Below are 21,172 nucleotides of genomic sequence, written 5' to 3'. Positions count from 1 at the left end.
GGCAGGGAAAATTGCACCTTGATAATTAGACCAACGTACCGTACCTCACACCCACAGGTGTTTGTGAAGGACTATATCATGATATGAATGATGATTTGGGACTATCTTTCTGTTTACAGTTTATAAATATAAATCAAATGGAAAATCCCTGGAATCATAATAGTCCTTCAGAAAGGCCTGTGGGCTGGCTGTCGTTAGGTGTGGCCTTTCAAGAGGATAGGTCCTGTAGCTTGACCTGCGCAATGCACATATCAACATGCTATAGATCTTCAAAGACAGCTGTCTTCGAAGTTCTATAGCAAGGCTTAGACTTAACTTGGGGCCAGCGAGTTGACTGAGATCCTTCAGCATGGTTCGATATAAAGCAAATAAATCTGAATATTAAATAGTAAAATGATAGATAGACTCTTTATTGATGCAACACAGGACATACGGTTTAAAGTATGTGGACGTGTAATAGCAATTAAAAGCTGATAAATGTTCATGAATGTGCCAATGCATGCTGTAAAGTATATCAAATTTCCCGCCAAAATTTAAAACGCGGAACGACAATAACAACAATTTGTATCTATTTTTAGAACAACAACCAGGACGAAACGCGAATTCTGGAAAGATAGTCCAATTTGCCATTGTTTACAACATGGCGGTGCTTGTCAAAGTTTTAGTGAAATTTACTTGATTTTTGCCAGATTTCTTACCACTTCTGCCAAAATAAGGCATCCGTGACACATTAAACGAAAGACAAAAGTTATATGTACGATCAGAGCAGCCTAAAATCGCAATGTCGACAAACTGTTACTCAAAAAAAGGTCGAATTCCTAGAGAAAATGTGTCGGAACAAACTGAAAGACTGACAACAAAACACATCGAAACCTTGTCTTTCCTTCAAGAAATCGTGGCGGAAAACAAAGAATTGAAGGCAAAGAATGAGGAGCTTGAGGTAATTATTGATGTTTTGAGGGTAGTACATGACTTCATGAGTAATATGTGAAGTCACAGACTTAATTCGCCCCCTTCACTGGCTTCAGGGTTTTTTAATTTTATGTCGGGCCCGCCCTACCCCCGAACTCTCCTAGCTGTAGGTGTAAGCTGATAGTTTTACCAATGCAATGGAGGTTACCCCCCCCCTTGTCGGGACCCTCCATATAACTTTCTGTCACATTTTTTGTAGTACTTGCTCTGGCGAGTGAAAGCAGATGTTGAGGGGGACACCTACTGCCCCCACTCCCCCTTTGAGTTTTGGGCCTTGTGGCCAGTCAGATTGTTCACCATTCCTTCCCTCCAGTTTTTCAAAGTAGTTCATGATTGGAAGCTTTCTCCTCTGCAGTAATAGTAGTGTGATCAGGCGGTCCTAAATATGCTTACTTTGACTGTACTGTAAAATCTCTCAGGAGTTGCAACGTTCCAGGTGGCAGCACTGTCCCTAAAATAATCAGTCATAATCCTTTACAAGTTTTAAGGCATTGTACATGTGTTGACCTTAAAAGGCAAGAGCCATAACATGAAAGGGTAATGTCAAATGTGACGGACAGGTTTAGATCCCCTGTCCAAATATTTTTTACTTGGTGTGTCGAAGCCGATCAGCCTTGATTACCAGCACCGCGCCCTTACCATATCAAACAGAATTAATGAGCATTTAAATTCTAACTGTCTGGTATTTTAACTCAAAATGTAAACAGAAAACAAGCGCATAGCAAAATATTTTCTTTGACCGGTTCATGTTGTGATAACGATTCAAGCCATAAAGATTACCTGAAAGCTTTTAAACACTAATCCCTACGATTGTGTTTAATTTTAGATATTGTTGATTCAAGTTTAAAAAACAAATTTGTCCGGATGTATTTTGAGAAAGGCCTGTTAGTGTTATATAATGAAATATTTTGCCCGAACTAGAAAGTTTCTTTATTATATCTAGATGCTAAAAGTTTTGGGGCAGCTAAGTTCCACTAGTGCTATCTGAAATATTGTTTGTGGTAGCTCGCACCAAGTTATGAAGACATCATACATGTCCATCTTTCTTTATTCTTTCCTACACCTATTACAGTGAACGTGTTGAATTGAAAAAATATTCTCAATTATGTCAGGATTCAGTGCCAGAAAAGTGAAGCGGATGGGTGGAAGTGGGTCACTGCCTGATATAGGATGGGTTCTCGGGCCATCCAGGGGGAGATCCTTTATTGGACTCGTCTCATCGAAGGTAGGGCGAGTTTGCGTGTTGTCAAGTTACTAGCTGTATCTACTGTCTTCCTATGGATTGCTACTGTCATTTCCTTGCGTTTTGAATCTGTTTTTTATTGAAAATCTCAACGCTTTATTTCCGGTGAAAATACCTCTGTTTTGAATCCGACACATTCGACGCAGAGCTGCACAGTAGGAAGAAAATACCAGTGGCGCACTCTCAAGGTATTCGTGTAAGACAGTCAATGAGAATTGGCGATCAGTCTGTCACTGCCGTTTCTGCAGGGAAGTGCGCATGGCGTGTACCGGTTCAATATCATAGACACTGAATAATTAAACATCCTGTCATATAATCTGTTCGTAGATTTATGGATCTTGTTACCACATATAATAGTAATGAAATCCATTTTTTATGAGGCAATGCAACTCTGCATTTCACTGCATATTATACATGTTATAACCAGTCCTGTTTGTCTTTATTTGTTCTAAGGTTTACATTATACATATTTGTGCATAACATTGTCAAATTGACCATGGTATGTTGCCAATACCTTATTAAATCTGGTCGTGAAGCAGAGTGGGTGATTTCATATTTCATATTAACAAGGAATACAAAAGTTAGATCAAACTTTCCTTTGAACCGAAAGGAGCGATAATCACACATTTTGCATTTCTGTGATAAACTTTCGAAACCATTTTCTACAAACATGACAAATTGTCATTATTTCTGCTCTTGTTGTGGATGAAAGCAGATGGAATACTGGATCACTACATGTACAAACACCTGAATAATGCACACTTCATTGAACACAAAATAGATACATTCCGCTTTTCGATTGAAGTGTGGCTTTGTTTTCTCTCTTCCGCTTTTGTTTTGCTGTTGATTGGAAGTTTCTAATTTTCCTGATCGGACGTGCTGATGAACGAAAGTGTATTGGAGTGATCTGCACACCATGTTGCCAATCAGATATAAAATTGTTGACAATTCTTGAATTTAGCTCAGTCTGATCCTAAAAACCTTGAATGGTATATCATCTCTGGTCGTTTGGCAAACCTGGAAGGACAACATAAGGAATGTATAACCATTTGAGATTAAAAATGATATCACACCGTGCCTTGGGATTAATCTCGATTTTTGGTCAATGAAAAATTCAGAGGGATCCCGTGCCACATCCTGATCAAACACTGTGCCATTTCTGAAAGAAATTAGGAAGATAGTGACTGTGTGAAGTCACTTCAACCTTCAGGATGTTTAATTCTCCAAGACAGCTTCAATCAATGGCCAATATGCATAGAGACGAAATTTTGGTATGTCTTTCCCCATAATGTTGGATTTTTTTAGCAGTTGGGTTTGTTTGGCTCCTTCCATCCAAACACTGACTGTTTGTGTCTATCAAATGGTAAAAACATAGGTCATATTTGCTCAATATTTGCTCAATATTTGCCACACACATAAAAACTTCTCTTCTGTTGGTGGTGTGACAAACTGACCGGAACAATTTATTCCGATTCAAACGAGTCAAAATAGCGTGGGACTGAACGAATCTGGTTTTCTATTATGGGATTGGGTAACCTCTTTCGGAGTCCTACTCAATAGACTTGGTATGGAATTTTATTCGCCATAAGAATAGCAGCAGTCAGTTTGAAATGAAAATACATTTTGGCAGATCAGTGGCATATAGTTGGTTTGAGCACCCGGGTTCATAAATCAGGTGTCATAGGTTTGATTCTTAAAGGATCAATGCTGTTCTATCTCTGTGTCCATGAGTTAGACACCTAACCCTATATGCTCTTCTCTCACCCAGGAATATAAATGGGTACCGGTCCTCACTGGAAAGTTAACATACAAAAGATGATCATCCTATCCAGGGTAGTGATACTCCTTGTCGCGTAGTGCTAGGGAATCCGGGATAACTGCCGACCTGATGAGTCGCTTGGGCTACAGCAAGGCAGATTTTGATTAGTTTTTGCATGTATATCTTCCAGGAAAGAGTGACTGATGATAGCTCGGCCCTGGATGAAGTAGTGTGCAAAATCAAAATGACAAATTTCATGATCATCATTTCAAAATGTCACCTTTTTTGTTCTTTTAGAAAAAGATGTCGAACTGTGATGAGCTCCATGCTCTGGCTGAGTCGAGTCGAGAACGGATCAAGCAGATACAGGATCAGTACTTGAAGAGGGCGGACGAAATCAACATGATGCTTCTGGAGAAACATAAAGCCGAGGTGAGAATTCGCCTCTTTTCAGATGAGCGCCCCCCCTGTGGTCGAGCATTGTTGTGGGGGAAAAACATGGCCGACTTTTCGGGTTATTCTTATTGATACCAACTGTTGAATGTAATGTTTGCATCGCAACCCAGCATAAAGAATTGTTGACCACTTATTGTTGATGTTGATACCATCCATCAGACCCAATCAAATCTATTGAATATTGTAAACATAATCAACATTGGATTGAACTGTTAATATTGAATACATGTCAATTGAATGTTCTGTATGAAAGTCAATAGATTGGATTGCTTGAGCCATTTTGTGCATCCATGCAAATGAGTAACATTGTTTTGTGTGGAACAAATGACGTCAATCATTATGGATCTTTAGGGAATATATAACTGGTAGCAAATAGCTAATAGCTACATGCAAATAGTACATTTGTGACAACAAACAGAGACCAGGTGGATTTTTTTCTGATTGACCGACTTTTCATTTTGATTCCAGTTGATGCGTGTCGTCCAGGAGAAGATGGAAGATGAAAAGAAGTGGAGTGAAGAAAAGCAGGATGTGAGTATTTTTCTGCGTATTGGTGTAGCAGGATCAGCGACCCACAACCCTTGATAGAGGGTGCCGTATCGTATGATGCACCCTCCATTATGTTGGCGGGAATTCCACCTTTAAAATAACAAATGATATATGACCATTGCTCGAGAATTTAGAGAGATGTGGACTTTCAAGTACAATACTTTTCAAGTTCCATTGAGATGATTTAGAGAAAACGACCATCTTTAGGAAGACATTTAATCTGAAAGCTTGAAAAGAACAACTGATGTGCAGTTTTTGCAAGTTTATTGGCCTCCAGACATGCTCTCTCTCACTTTTCACCTTATTTCCCAAAATGCAAGAAGTGTCCGATAGTGATGGAATGTTTCAGATATGATACCTTGACAGGACCAGCAGTAATACACACTGCCCCAAAAGCGTAAGCGCATAATAAATAGTAGGATTTCCTTTCTCCTATATTACGGTTATTTGAAGGGCCACAAAGTATGGGATTAATCCAAGTCAACATTCTTGCCCGACTTATCAATCAATCTTGTTTTGCAGTTGAAGGATGAGATAGCCCGACTCCTCGTAGCGAACAAAAGGATGGAAGTGCAAGTAGAGAACTTTGCTGAGAATGAAGGAAAAGCACAGGTGAGAATTGTTAAATCATTAAGTTAGTGATCAGTGACCTTATTTACCAATCCCCCCCCCTCCCCTCGTTGGCCTTGTGCATCTGAGATAGGCTGGTGCCCTGGTCTGTCCTTCATTAGATAAACCATTTGGGGAGGATACAGTATAACCTCTGTATTCAATACCCTTGGGACAGACAGATGCTGTCCTAAGGTTTCCTGATTACAGAGGTCAAACTGAATAGAAATGGCACAGGAGCATGGTAGAAATATGCTTGTCCTTTTTCTGCGGTTGGCTCCTGCCTGATTTTACAGCATGTGAGAGTCCTTATTGTTTAGTATATCAGTTGATGGAGTTTATAATGCATGTTTTGTTTGTTTCTATTTTGTTAATGTTTTTGTCAGTACAGGCCAAAATGAATGATTATCACCTATATTGTCCAAGATATTTGAACTAACTTATGCCAGATAACTTAAGATTAGTCAGCATCCAAAATCAGCCCGCATTTTAAGATGTGACCATCGGGTGCTGCCACCTAAGTGGAATTGAAACAAATGACTATCGACACCTCATTTCTGAATGATGTGCCTATGATATGCTGCCCTCTATAATTGTACGTTGTATTCAAAAGGATAGCTGATCAGCTAGTAGTCTATCTTAGCTCAGTTCCTCAATCAGCGGACCCAGTTGCCCAATCGGTGTTGGAGTATAACACCAGTGGTAGCTCACCTAAGTGTTATATCCTTCTGTTAATTTCATTTAAAATAGTAGCACGGGGACTTAACGCTAACGTCACTGCTAATGCCAGTTGAGCAGCCATGCCTTGCTGATGTACTGGGCTATTTGAACCTGTACACCTTCCATTCCCTACACAATGGTTACGTCATACTGAGATTCAGGTGTTATACTCATACTTGGTATACAATTTCGAGAGGCAGAGTATATTGAAAACCACTGGTGCCAAAATGTGGTTATGTGTTCGTCTTGTCTTCTCATTTCTTATATCATTTTCTGGAAGATGTAAATACACTAATGAGATATAAGAAGTGCACATCAGTGCCAGCATCATGGACCAGAACCTGATCAGCACGGTTAATAAGACGATGACGACAGCATCCACTAACGGATGAAAATTGAAATGATTACCGGTGACCTCTGGGCCAAATTTGCTGTCCAACGCATCGGTGTTGTCCGTATTAATCTGCTTTCTTCTAACCCCTGTGGACAGTGGCCAGGCCATGTAATTATCGAACTACTGATTAATTCCATTACTGTCCCCTCCATAGCGGAATACAGGATCACCTGTCACTTGTCATTTTCTGATAAAATACATGGATTTTTGACGTGTGCTTCGTAGCGGTGCAGGTAAGGAAAAGAAACGTCAGGCCATTGGTGTATAATTTAACGTTTCCGAAGGTATTTTAGTGTCATTCTTAGGTTAAAATACTGATACAACAGAGCTTGTGTGTTCGTTTTGGGGGAGTCGCCAATGCTGTGACCATTTAACAGCTCCGCAAGTCGATAGTTTGAGTCACCTTGTTCATAGTAATGAAAAGGCTATGGAAGGATAGAAATTGAAAAACCAATAAACACAACATTTCTGGCCTCAAGAACGCGGGAATATTCAAGCGAAATGTAATAAATAACTCATGATGGCCTAATTTTCTCCCTGTCAATTAACGAGAAGATTCACCAGTGACTTCGTTACGATGTCAACTTTTCTTTTCTACGGCCACTCCATATCACGGTGAAAAACCACGGTAGAAAAAGTGTTTTTGCCAGTGCTGCACATTCCATGCGTCTGTAATGGACAATTGTGGAGTTGCATTGGTCGTGCTGTGAATGCGATTGGTATCTGTTGCAAGTTTGACCTGGCAGGGGGCAGTATCAGTTTAAACAGAGGTTTTCGTTGCTACGGTTGTTTCATATTGCAGTTTTGAATGTGTTATATACGCAGACTCTCCTTCCCAATGTTGTATTTGTAGTCTCTCTCCTGCCACCTGGTCACGTGATGCTGGTCTGTAGCTTCGGGGTTGTGGGTCCAATTCCTACATCAAGCAAGACACTCCCCAACTGTCGAGATGGGAAAATTGGATCTTGATTCAAAATTGATGAAGTTATGATGACCAGCATTTGATTTTCATGGCATAGAACCTATGGCCACATTACCAATCAAAAATTGCAGATATGTTGGTATCAAAAAAAATTTGATTGAAATCTCTTGCATAGGATGTGCAGTCACATTCCCAATCTAAAATGTGCTGATCTTGTTGCTATCAAAAAATATTTTTTCAAAATCTCTGCCAAAGTTTCTAAAGGGTTAAACGAAGTGGTCAGGCAACCCACACAACTCATCTTCATTTATATTATCTTGACCAACAGTATCAGTCGAAAAAAATTCGTCGTATAAATTCCTTTTGGCCAAATCGTATCAGTGGTCGGAGATTGGGTGACCTCCGCCACCTGGCTGACATTACAAATCAACATGACAAATATTATTCTCATAAGATCTTTCCCGGCAAGATTTTGTGTCATTAATTAAATTAGTCTTATTAAAGAATACATGGTACATCTGTGCGCCTAACCGGTGGTCGCATCCTATTAATAAAATGACCGTTTCCATGACGACCATATTTTCAAAGTTTGGGATAATGAACAACATGGTAGAGCGTGCAATTAATATAAGGCCGCAAGTGATGGCTCCGCTTTGAACTGTGGGTTAATCAGTAGTGTTATGTATGACTTTTGACAGCGTTACTGGTGCAATAATCACGAAATTGCTTAATCTTGGGGAAATTAATCCTCGGGGTCGATATTGTGTCGGACCAGCGCAGGAATTAAATTGCATTGATTGGGCAAGGCTGTCCATCACTTGAAGGGTGAGAAAGATCAAATGATGAAATAGCGTTGTTATGAATGTTTGGCGGGGAAGTGGGCAGTGGTGGGCAATTCTGTAAGCTTGTTTTGTTGGTGTTGCTGATTACGGGTTATTTGTCATTTGGGGTGATTTGTAGCTACACGACTTGAAGAGGGAAGATCAAATGGGGCTGTTATGAATCTCTGCTGGCGCTATGGGTGACGATGAGTTTGCCGAGTTGCTGCTCATCCATTCCAGAGATTATATTTCAGCAGAAAGATGTCTGAGGTGTTCATTCCAATTATTCTTTTCCAGCAAAAAGAGAAAAATTCCCGAATACAGAGTCCAGTTCTCTTTCAGCAGAAAAACATCTGAGTTTTGTCGTCAAGATCGTGTCCTTAGTCTGCTTTTACAAAACGGCACAGAGTTGCACATCATTTGCCCATAAATCAGCAAAGTTAAACAGCGACCCTTTCATCTGTTTCTTTGTATCGTTACAGATTTACTCCCTCAAGCTGGACGCCGTCACGGAAGAAAACGAAAACCTCCTCGCGGAAAACGAGAAGTATAAAGTCGTGAGCGAAAACCTTTTGATTGAGCTCAGGAGACTCCAACAGATTGAAGCGGACAATGAACGTTTTATGCAGGACATTAAGGATCTTGCGCAGAAAAACAAAGAAATGCAATTCAAGATTGGACGCATGGAACGTGAAGTTGACGAAGCCGGTGATGCTCAAGAAAGTGCCAATATGGTCGACATTCTCAAACACAAACTCGCAAAATTGCAAAAGGAAAAGCGTGCCTTGTCAAATGTCGGTGCCCAAAATGGACATTCTTTGGACGGTTTGAAAGACCAGATTGAAGAACTGGTCAAACGGATTAGGCAGTTAGAGATGGAGAAGGCAAGAATGTTAGAAGAAATTGAACTTTTGAAGCATGAATTGCTTGCCCATAAGAGATCTCCGACTAGTTCTAGTGTAGACCGTGACCAAAAGACTTTTAAAGAGTTTGTGCAATTGAAACGTGAATTGACTACTCTTCGGGAAGAAAATGAGAGTTTGAAATTGAAGCTGCGGGCAAAAGCATCGGCGACACTGCCAATGTTGGTGGATAGGGTCTCACCAGCCATTTCTGTTGGGTCGAGTAAGGACAGGAAGAAATCCCTGCCGAGCATAAAGCAGTCATAAGTCCTCGAGTTTTAGATTTGATCTCACTAAATCTACTTGGCTCAAGCTGAAATATCTGAGGTTCCAGGCCATATGAGGCATCCACGTCAAGGAATACATGAACGCTGACATTACTTGTCTCTCAGATTCTCGACTTAGCTCGCAAAATTTAAAAGTATTTTTCTACAGATGTTATGTCAACTTCAGTCATTCCATCCACAATATTATGCGATATCCGGTAGATCCGTCCATTTGTAGATTTTATACTATAAAATATGGCGGAGGAGATATTTATTGTTTAAATGATAGATTTATTTTACAAACAGTTATGTTATAGCTAGCTGATGTATCAATGAAGCAATGCTTGCCAAAATACTTGTGAGGTAGGTTGGGACAATTATAGCCCCAGTGCTAGCATCTGCTTGGGCCATAATTGTAGCAATTTACCTTAGTCTAAGATGTAAAGTGCTAGTCTTACTAGCTGCCACTTAACATTTCTTCCTTGTATTATTTTATTTGAAACCTGACATGTTCCATCATATAAATATGACATTCCAATCAAGAGTCCTTCATTTCTGTAACAAATTTTCAACAATAAAACGATTCGGTATTTTTGTGTTCTTTCTTGCTTACTACAAGTATTCACTTGACGAAAGTAAGATCAACATTGGCATGATCAATACTGGATTAACAGATCCTAAAAAGGTTCACCTGTTGGCGTTTTCGACAGACAAATGACGCGGTGAGAAAAAGAGGGAATTCTAGGAATTACTTGGAACTGATCACAACCAAGAGAACCAGGTGCAGAAATGAGACTAAAAGCAGTGGTCCCTCGTACCTAATTGTCTCTGCCAGGGGACTCACTAAAAGTTTAATCCCTAGCAGAAGTCCAAATCTCTGGCAAAATCCCAAATGAGGATAAGATGTTGATGATTATTTGATTGATTACAAGTCCAACATTGCATTAATTCTGGGCCAAAATGGAAATGTTTTGCACATCTGCCTCTGGTTGTGCCATGAGCCAAATGCATCTGCACTCATTCTGATACAACCTGTATTGACCAGTTGAACCACTTTATATCCTGTCGCTCTATTCCAACGTTATATTAGAAAAATTTTGCCGATTAACATTCCAGAAATGGTCTGTATGTTAATAAAGAACAATAGTCACGAACCGCTGGCCTAATGCGGTCCGTTGGGTTCGATGGTTCATTCTGTCAGTTTTTGTTCAGAGCCCAGCGTAATTTCTTAGCCACGAGAGGCTTTCTTAATTCTGATTTCTAGGGGGAATTTATTTAATACTCCATGAATTTCACAAACGTAATAGGGCAATTTGTCAAATGGTTGCAGGACTTAAGAATTCATAACTACATAACCGGCCGTACTTAGATTTCTCATTGATTTTTCTTATTTTGACCCCAAGACGTTAATCAACTACATTTCAAGTCAAATTTCCCAACAAGCTACTCAGTCGGAATTATGATGAATTTGATCAATGCTTGGTCCGCGGTTTGAAACTCTTTCCCGGGACGGATTAACTCGTCATGGTTTGTGGGTGATGTACTTTTTGACAAGTTATGAATTATAAGTACTTTGACAAGTTTTCAAAAGAGGCTTTGTTTTTTCTGTACGGTTTCTTAAACGTAACGCTGTCCGTAATGAGGCCCGTTTCAGAAGCATCGGAAAAGTCACAGGGGTCAGATTACTCGTGGTGGTTCCTGGGAGTTATAAGTACCTTTGGACAACTTTTCACTTGGTGGAATTAACTTTTCGAAGTGCGGTTTGAAAACTTTACTCTCGGTCTTCCAATTAGGACCAGGTTTGACAGTGCTATGGTTAGCAGTGGCACTCGGTGGATTAACTTTGTGGTTCGTGTGTGATATGAATACTTTTCAAGCATCGTCATTTATTTTCATCAAGTGTTGTTACAGCAAACAATAAATAACTTGAGCAATGTCACGCTGTATTCTGAAATAAACAAGGCATATCTTGTGTTCTGGCTTCTAAACAGTTTCTCTACATCAACTTTTTCCTGATTTTTACGAGAAAAGTCAAAAATTATCCTACGTCATAGTGTGTAGTTAGGTCTTCTCCTAGTTAGAATATGTGAGTATCGTGCATCTCAAAGTTCATGCAGTGCAAATAATCGACAGTCGTTTGGCAAAAAAACCAATCTAAGATCATACGCCCAGACATGGACACAAGAAAACAGATTGCGAATGTGAGGTGTGTTTTTATTTTCATGCAGTGCGGACAATAATGACTGTCACACTGGCCTGATGTGGTAGTCCCTAGTTTTGAATAGGCCATAGTTCTGAGACGGGTCAGTCTGGAAGCCTCTGTGGTGTTTCTTTAAAACTTTGCTGTTTCGCGAATTCGACAGTATCGTCCACATTCCAGATGAGCTGATCTTTATCTTCCGGCAAGGTTTCAACATTGCATCATGTGACTGGTGTAATCATCTCCACAGCAGACAGAAACCCCGGCAGGAAACCGTAAAGGACGTTTCTCAGATGGACGGCAGGTTTGACAGATTTGTTAAGAATTCGACCTGGAAGTATAGAATATAAGGAAACATAAGGACGAGAATTTTTTTTCTGTGATGGACAGAGACATGATAATGTCATTCAGTGATTCGCCAGAAACTGGACAAAGAAACAAGTCATTACGACTGCGAACAAAGATTTCACTTCTGGAGATGTGATTGCAAGCTTCAGAATAATGAAGGACAGCACAACTCACTGGTCACATTCTTCGGATACAGATGTGACTTCCAGTACAGTGGAACCTCCCTTAGCAGACACCTCTGCTAGCAGGACACTCTATCGTGGACAGTTGTTTTTGTCCCAAATGTGTTGTGATACAATTTGACCAATGTTAAAGGGCACCTCCCTATTCAGGACAACATTTGTGAGTCTTAAGGATGTCCCTATGGAGAGGTTCCAAAGTATATGGCCTCTGTTGATGAAATATCTCTAGTAGCCCTCTACCACACAGTATCATAACCACCCTTAGCAGACACTTCTCTATTAAGGACAACCTCTAGTTTTGGTCCCAAATTGGCAGTTTTCATTCACTTTGTCATGACGGTGTCTTATCAGGACACGTCTCCATTAAGGACAGCTCTAGTCAGTCCTGAGGTTGTACTTGATAGAGAGGTTCTACTGTACCTGTATCCCCCCCCATATAAGGCCTTTGTTGAAGATGAAATGCCTCTGGTCACCCTCTGCCACAAGAGACCACCAAGCCCCTGCCATAAGGTTCACACACTTTTCACCTCCACCTTTCCCGTTTAAATACCTATATCACGGGATTAACTTCCCACACAGACCATATCCAGTTGTCATGGAGACCAAAGAGGTTTAAGTATATTTCATTAATTAAGGTTTTGCTCTCATAATTCATGTTGTGGGTTTCAGGGACCCAGGCAATATATGATTAGTTCACATATTGTGGCTATGGCTCAGATGATCTAATCATTTCTGATGGAACGTAGCAGACAGCGATTTTTTTCCAAAACGGTTTTTCCTAATTTGTGGGTTTTTTTTTAACTGAATGGATTGCAAAAAATCCTTGTTTTTTGTCGGAAAAGTTTTCAAAAATGTTAAATAAGTCAACACGTGCACACACAAAATACAACGATTTAGTCCCAATTTAGTCGATGCGACCAGTGACAGACCCATGCATGATAACATGACAACTGTTGTAGGCCACCGATTAGTTAGATATTAATCACTAATGTCAAGTTCTAATGGTTCCATCGTCGATCGCAGTGACAAAAATCACTTGTCATGAGGCGTTTATTATAAGTGATGTGAAGAAAAACTTAACGCAAAAGCATATTTCATAACTTTAGCTATATCTTTCCATCCATTGACGTTTCTGCCAAACCATTGACCAGAATTCTCATCTCAATCAATGAAGAAGAAAATACAATGACAAAAATAACAAATTCCCAAGTAACGCTTTGCTGACCAAATCTAGCCAGGCGTGAGTTTGAACTATAAATTGATTCAAAAGCCTCGCTAGCTGCCTCGCAACCAACAGAAGACAAGTTTACATTCAACATCATAAAAGACAGAAATCATCGAATGCCCGCGGGCAGTTATCAATATAAAGACAGTTATTATTTAAGACGGGTAGGGTCAATTCCTCATGACACATTAGACAACTCGATATGGATTTTCCTTCAACTATTGATGAATTTTACCTAATTAATCTACCCCTAACGAACCGAGGTCCCACAGATCAAAGCGGATCTATATTAGACCATTATCTGTGACATCCTGCTTTCGCCCGAGAGAACATCGCCTTCCTCCCGAAATGCACTCCTATTAATTTTCAATATCATATTGTGGATGCTTTTTACTAATTAACCCCAATCACTGGGTGGGTTGATTAAATTTGCTTTGAACGTTGCTGTGGCTGTGTTCGTGTTTATTATATGTTTACACCTTTCTAGCTACAATCCATTTCAAATCAAAGTGACAAAGAAATACTGTACATTGAATCAATTTCTTGTATAAAATGTACTAGTTGGCCTGCAGACTTAGCATGGGATGGTTTTTCTAAAGGTGATCAGACCCAGCGGGGATATTCGACCACCGGTGCAGAAGATATCGACGGGGTCTGCGACACTGTGATGAACCGTGCAACTCTGACCTGCAGTGTGATTGTGCATGAAGTATGTAATGAGAAGTGAATGTGTCGCGGTGGCGATCTGCCGAGAAAAAAACGAAAGATCGTGCGCAGGCTATTGATTGGTGCGGCGTGTTTTATTGCCGAGGAAATAATTATGAAATAAGACGTCGTCAGAAAGAACAAAGTGTGTAAAGTGATAGCTGTTGGGGAAAAAACACCTGAAAACTGATCCTTGGAATCAGATCGACTGAATATGCTTATCTCAAGGCAAAATGTTCTTGGACTACAGCAGCTCTTGATTATTTGATGGCAAGATACTGGAAATAGGGCGACCTCGTGCAGAGGTGCTCATCAAGTGATTAATTTCCTCCATTCCAGAACATTTGGAAGCCTCGCGCTCGCCAAAAAGCGAAACCCCACCGTTACAATTGTGATAAGACAAGATATATATAGATAGAGGGTTAAAGAGCAAGACCCAGTTGGAGGAAGTAAAGAGCATCATCCATTATTCTTATGTGTTAATTACGCCAGAATAGAGGCGTCCATTTTCTTGACACGTCCAAAAATAATATCGATATCGATGCTCGGTTCAAGACCCTCATCCTAGTAGCGCTAATGAAAGATGAAAAGGCTTCCAGATTAATTCTATTAATATTTCGAGCCACATACATATCAGCGGATCAATCACACGACACTGTTTTAATCTGTATATCAGAAACCTATAGATCATCCCAACCTAAGACAGCGAGAAACACCTGTGTATCTCTATAGACCCATGTACACCAATGCAAGACACTTCTAGTCAACTTCGTGTGAGATGAACGGAATATCACGATCTCCAATCTTTCTTCTGATGACCCGTAGCCATCCGACCGCAAAAAGTTCATCAGCGTTGCTAAAATGATACAAGCAACGAAGCGTTAATGCATATTAAATATGATAGAAGACAAGGTTCGGCATCGGGGCGTGTGGAAGCCTACAGCGACGATCGTTTTGATCTTAGCGAAATCCACAGCCATTGCAACGGTTTATTGTCACTAATAGGGATATGACACCGAAGGTGTGTGATTCACTTGGCCGAGTATTGTGCACGACTCGGTATAACTTGATTAGCGCGTTGGTTTTTTAATTTGATCAATACGAGAAATCATGTTCATTACCCCACTCTGAAATATTATAAGGTATCTCAAGGTTGCCTGTCTCTTCATTGTGGTGGCACGCAACATTGATAGGGCAAAATGCAGGTCTCAATTAGCCCCACTGTTTGAGATGTGGTGGCATAGTGTAAGACTTGATTCAGGTCAGAGAGGTTGCAGGTTCAATAGCACTGATTGCGACATGTCTCCAGGTTGCCAAGGAATTAGACCTGCATCATTGGAGGTGTGGTGACATAGCGTTAGCTGGAGCAGACAGGTCATGGGATCAAACACATCAAAAGGTTGACTGCATTTCCAATATTAACGTTTTTGGTCGTGATCTAGGGTAAATCACATAACTTTGAAAAGGCAATTCAGAAAAAGATCAAGTGTCAAACTACGGCAAAGAAATTAAAATTCTGAAGCCCCCACACTATCAATAATATTAAAAGTACACAAATATTCTAAAGCCAATAAACTAGTACTTCTAAACGAGGAAAATCACAATTGGTCGTTAGCCAGATAATGTGTCCAATTATCTTCATACACACATCTCTATAGATTGGATCAAATTATGATTTGTCGGATAAGAGAATTCTGTATACATGTCCAATTGAGAATTGATATACGATATTGAACCAATTATAAAGATGATCAAATCAAATGTTTCACGAAACAAACACCGAGATGATGAATTATCGTTTGGGAACTCGGCCTGTCAGGTTGGTCCACTGGTATTGTGTGAGATATCGAGTTGAATTAACCCCTTGGGAATGAGAGAAAGTTACTCAGAATCTATCAAGTTGGGAACACTTTCTGTGTCCTGTGCTGTAGACAGCAATTGGTGTCAACATCAACACTTGAAGATCGAACCCTACTCCCCTCAGCGTAAGGTTGTTTTTTGTATTTGTTTTGTTTTGTTTTTATTTCTTGCCGAATTTCAAGAGGCAAGTGTTGAGGTGTAATCTAAGCTCACATTCTGCCCCAAACCTTTGGCCAAAGTGCTTAAGGTTTGGGCCAACATTTTTCTTCCACCTTCCCCATGTCGATCTTAGAACAGAGACCAGCCAGTGCGATCTTAATTCCTTAAACCTTCTATATGAGCAGAAACCCCATCCAATACATGTATCACGATTATTTCCTTATAATGGTATAATCATAGATTTAATATCACAATTTACGTTAGGTGCAAAATAGCATAAATCAGTCAAAGTTAGGTTAGTACCGCTCCAGCGTAATCACGCATGGAACATTACAGAGGCAAATTGCTCTAAAAATCATTAAAACTGCAGGTAAAAATCCCCCATTGGAACAAAACTCAGCCGCGGCTTTAACATGAAAATTACACTTGGGCAATTATGCGCCGATGAGGTAGAATTACTGGCAATGAACTCCATGATTATCGTTACGATCCGATGTTTTGCTGAACGCTAATTAATGCCGATGGCAGAGACAATGCGAATGGTTGCAGCAATTTCTTTGTTTTTCACGCGAGGCTGCCAATGTTAATGATCTTCATGTTACATGCTGGTACTGACGAGAATCAGGGGGTTGCTAGTGTGAGGTGTTAATAACAGAGGGCTCTGTCAGTCATAAGCTTGTATGACCTTAGAGTAACCATCCTAACTCTCTCTGTGTTCGAGGTATTAGTATCATTTTAGCCTCTCACTGATCTGAATGAACACCTTTGTTAGTCACATAGCCTTGGGTGTAATCATATCTTAAACGTCTTCAATGGTACAATATGATGTATACATATTAAAACTACAATATGTTACACCTAAAAATTACGCCACTTCAATCTCCAACAAAGAGGTTGATGTCGTCTGAGTTTTTTTAACCTCTATGCATTGTATGAGCTCCGCAGTTATGCACTTCCAGGTCCCTCCTATAGGCTAGCGGTCAAGAGGCCCAACTTTCCTTACTCCGCCCTGGTGGATAAAAGTGTACTTGTCAGAAAAGCTCTGATTGTGACTCTGATTGAATGACTCATCTGAACTTTACTGAAAGGTTTCAGGACAGAACGAGACTAAAGTGTGAAGTCGAAAGAAGAAAAGATATTCCTTAGTTGACATCAGACTATCAACCCTGGCCTTAACTTTAGCAGAAATGTCCAGGAAATGTTGAGACAAAAACTGTTGCGAACTTTTGCACTCACATTAATCACAAAACGAACCTTCCAGACTAATTACACTTCTAAATTACATAGATTGTTACAGGTATTAATCGCTAATCCTCGCAATCATATATGAGCAAAATTCTATAAAAACAAATTTTTAGAGAATCACTTAGTTAGATTGAATTCCTCATCTTATCAGGTGTGTCTCAATATTATGACGTGTTCGTTGAGAATAAATGTCAATCGGCCATCTGAAATATAATTGCTACTATCTTAACCCATTGCTTGGCACAGACATGACCTTTCTCTACTTGGGAGAAAAGTAGAAAGAAGTCTTACGGGTTATCACCCGAGCTCAACACCTCATCAGGCTCCAGTTTATTTCATACGAGATGATATCTTGGATTGACGAGGCTATAGGTCCAACTGTGTCCTCAGGACACGGGAGATCCCAGATGTACTGTACCCACCGTTATATGGCACGGCTTAACCCACCGGCCATGGAGGATTTACTTTATGGTATAGTAGTTCGTTGGCCCAGAGCTGGAAGTTAAGTAAGATTGAGCGCAGTGAGGATGGGTGAACAGTGCATATAATACACCAGAAAGAGAGTTATGCTTGTTGGCAAGTGGAGCTCTCTGGGTGGGGCTGTACCCCCTTTCCCCACAACACATCGACAAATATTTCATTTCCCCTTTAACAGTTATCGCCAAAGGTTAATCTCCAGACTGTTATATATGGTACATCCATAACATCCACCCATTAAATAGATAACAGAAGACTGCCTCAATTAAATCTCTTTGTTTCTTTTAATTATATCTCGTTAGCGATCGTATCTTGCGGCTACTGGTAAGCTAATCACAACCAAACACAAATTGCATCCATAAAGCAAATGCACGCTTTTATTATTCATGTTGGTGGGGAATTATCTCATTCGAAGTCATGTTAGCAGAAAGAGATAGAGAATCGGGCCACGTTAAAATTAACTCGAATTAAGCGCGGGATAAATCAGGTGATACAAGTTCGTCTAATTTGCTGTGGGAGATGAGAGCCAATGCTCTGATAAGAGTCATTAAACTATATCAGTTCGAATCATCTTTTTTTTCATTATGATTTGAAGTTATTGCTCAGGGAGTTTAAAAATTTACCCTCTAATCTGGTTTCGATGTGAAACTGAAATGGATTGGGCTATTGTGCTCATCCCCCCAAAAAATGAAATGTGGGTTCAACTCTTGACAAATCTGAATGGAAAAGTATATCGAGGAAGTGTCGGCATGCATGATGTACATAACAAAATAAGCGTCAACAATTACAGTGCATCCCAAGCAGTATGCAAGAACTATGTAAACTACATTAGTTCCAACCCAGGATTATCTTGCATACTCCTCCTTTAAGTAGGCATATTGGTAGACTTATCCTTTTAGTAGGCATATTGGTTCATTTCTCCTTCTAGTAGGCTTATGGCGAAATCTTCCTTTAAGTAGGGATATTGGTCAACAGCAAAATAATGATCATCCTGATGGTTCAGCAATGTGCTTGAATCCACCACCCCCCATTGAAAAATATGAGATGGCCTCTCTGCAAAGAGTGACATAAATGTCCCAAACCCTAGATAAGAAATTATTATTTAACAAAACTTATTACATTGTCACGGCAACAAACAACCAGTAATTACTCCTGTATCTCATAATATTAGAAAATAATGACATCAGAGTAAATGTTAACAAGAAAATGTCACAGTCTTGCTCCAAGAAATAAAACGCGCGTCTAATTAAGCTCGTTAAACGTCAAAGACCTTAGGAGGAAGCCAGCATTAACGAACCTTTCTGAATAATGCTTACTCTTCTAACGAGATTAATAAAGCGCTACATCTCATTTCTAACGACTCTTAGTGTGGATTTATTCATTTAGAAATTGAGCTGCTTAATTTGAATTTGTGTTAAACTTAATTACAACGTTCGTTAGCAAGGTTTGTGGGTAACTTCTTCTGTGTTAATTGGTTTTGTTTACTGACGGGATCTTATTATCCTCGGGGTCATAAACACCGTGCGGTAATGTCGTCATCGCATTTGCACTCAAAAGTATATAAAGAAGTGTAGCAAAGTATGGTTAGGCCCGGTGGGGGGGGGGGGGGGGGGGGGTGAGCAGGGGGGTATTGCAAGTTGTAAGTTCTTGTACAGTAGGCCTATTTTATAATGTAAGCTTACTACATTGCTTAACATTCACACCCCAGAACAATACAAAAACATTTCTTCAGAAACCAAAGGCAATGCACTACACTTGGCCATTTCAGGCCAGTTGAGAGTAGACAGAGTGGCACTGACCAAGCCTCGAACCCATGGCCTTCTGATCACAAGTCAGACCCTATTCCACTGTGCCACAGTGCTCCCCAAGGGCTAAATGATATCCATAAGTAAACTTTTGAGAAAGGGTATGATACCATTCTGAGAATGTATCAGATGAAATTTGATCATTTCTGTCATTTTGTTTTTCAAATCAACACTATACAGAAAGTAATCAATATTCGGTTAGGAACGCTGATTCATACGGGAAGGAGCATTGTAGTTCCATGCATTTCTCTCAGATGGAGTGACCAGTCTCTTCATCTAGTCAGAAGAGACACTCAGTGGAATGAGCAAGTTGTCAAGTTCTCATTTGAGAGTCAAAATGCACGCCGAGTTGTGGGGAAAAGATGCCACATGGTTTTTGCTGGGGTTCAGGGCAATTCATGTCAAGACGGGTGGCCCTGACGGGGAGGGGGGGGGACAAAGGGCAATCATTAGAGAAAAGTATGTTCCTCTCCAAAAGACCTGACAAACTCTACTAATTTCAAGTCAGACAATTCTTGCTGACCGATTGTTTACCAAGCCAGCCACCACTATTCATCTTAATTCTTGATAAATGTACAAATGTTGATTTTCCATGATGAATATCTCGCTGATTAAATAGACATTTTTCATCTCGCACCAAAAAATGACATTTGCACCATCATTGGTCATCGTAGCATTTTTCTAAACGTCCAAGTTAGCATCGGGGCAAAATTTGTCATAATTTTTCTTGGCAGGCCATCTCATTTCTTAATCCAATTAGTTTATATCTAATTAATCAACTCGATGGGCAGTCAATTCTCACGATGCATATTTGTTTCTTTAATTTTTTGCGGCCAAACTAATGTCATTTCCGTAATGGGTTTCTCAGTTTTCCTGCATTAGATTTTTTTCATTTCATATAATTGCTGATGGGATATTCTTCGTTATGATCCCAGTAAACCAGTAATCTGTTCAAAATGGATAAGAATATTTACTAAAAAGTACGCATACATACAAACTTGTAAACTGCAGCAACCTTGCTCTGTCCATAAGCAACCTAGCTCTGTCCATAAGCAGCCTTGCTCTGTCCATAAGCAACCTAGCTCTGTCCATAAGCAGCCTTGCTCTGTCCATAAGCAACCTAGCTCAGTCCATAAGCAGCCTTGCTCTGTCCATAAGCAACCTATAGCTCTGTCCATAAGCAACCTAGCCCTGTCCATAAGCAACCTAGCTCCGTCCATAAGCAGCCTTGCTCTGTCCATTTGCTCCCTTGCGCTGTTCATGGCAACCTTGCTCTGCCCAAAAGCAACCTTGCTTAGTCAATAAGAAACCTTTCCCTGTCCATAAGCAGCCTTGCTCTGTCCATAAGCAACA

The 21,172-nt window shown here is 40.1% G+C and overlaps 2 protein-coding genes across 4 annotated transcripts in view; one reads left to right on the top strand and one right to left on the bottom strand.

The window, feature by feature from the left end:
* Window positions 1-21,172, bottom strand: part of LOC135495425 (thiamine-triphosphatase-like) — a 182,613-nt gene that overhangs the window by 104 nt on the left and 161,337 nt on the right. The window contains exon 4 of one of the 2 annotated variants that reach the window (XM_064784049.1): window positions 11,533-12,144. The exons of the other annotated variant lie outside the window; for it this stretch is intronic. The gene's annotated coding sequence lies outside the window, so the exon portion shown is untranslated. Of the gene's footprint in view, window positions 1-11,532; window positions 12,145-21,172 lie in introns of those variants that run through there. 2 annotated transcript variants of the gene reach the window in all.
* On the top strand, window positions 638-10,197 carry LOC135496331 (golgin subfamily A member 2-like). 2 transcript variants are annotated; one of them, XM_064785595.1, is made up of 5 exons: window positions 638-940; window positions 4,272-4,406; window positions 4,899-4,961; window positions 5,502-5,591; window positions 8,928-10,197. In XM_064785595.1, exons 1-5 carry the CDS (start codon window positions 782-784, stop codon window positions 9,612-9,614), a joined length of 1,134 nt encoding a protein of 377 aa, XP_064641665.1. In that variant the 5' UTR covers window positions 638-781; the 3' UTR covers window positions 9,615-10,197. The 2 variants fall into 2 exon arrangements, with proteins under 2 accessions (XP_064641665.1, XP_064641666.1); XM_064785596.1 differs by lacking the exon at window positions 638-940 and adding an exon at window positions 3,009-3,486.

Source organism: Lineus longissimus, chromosome 11 (assembly GCF_910592395.1).
Source record: "Lineus longissimus chromosome 11, tnLinLong1.2, whole genome shotgun sequence".
NCBI lineage: Eukaryota > Metazoa > Nemertea > Pilidiophora > Heteronemertea > Lineidae > Lineus > Lineus longissimus.
Note: the sequence above shows the minus strand (reverse complement) of the source record. Positions and strands in the feature narration are given on the sequence as shown.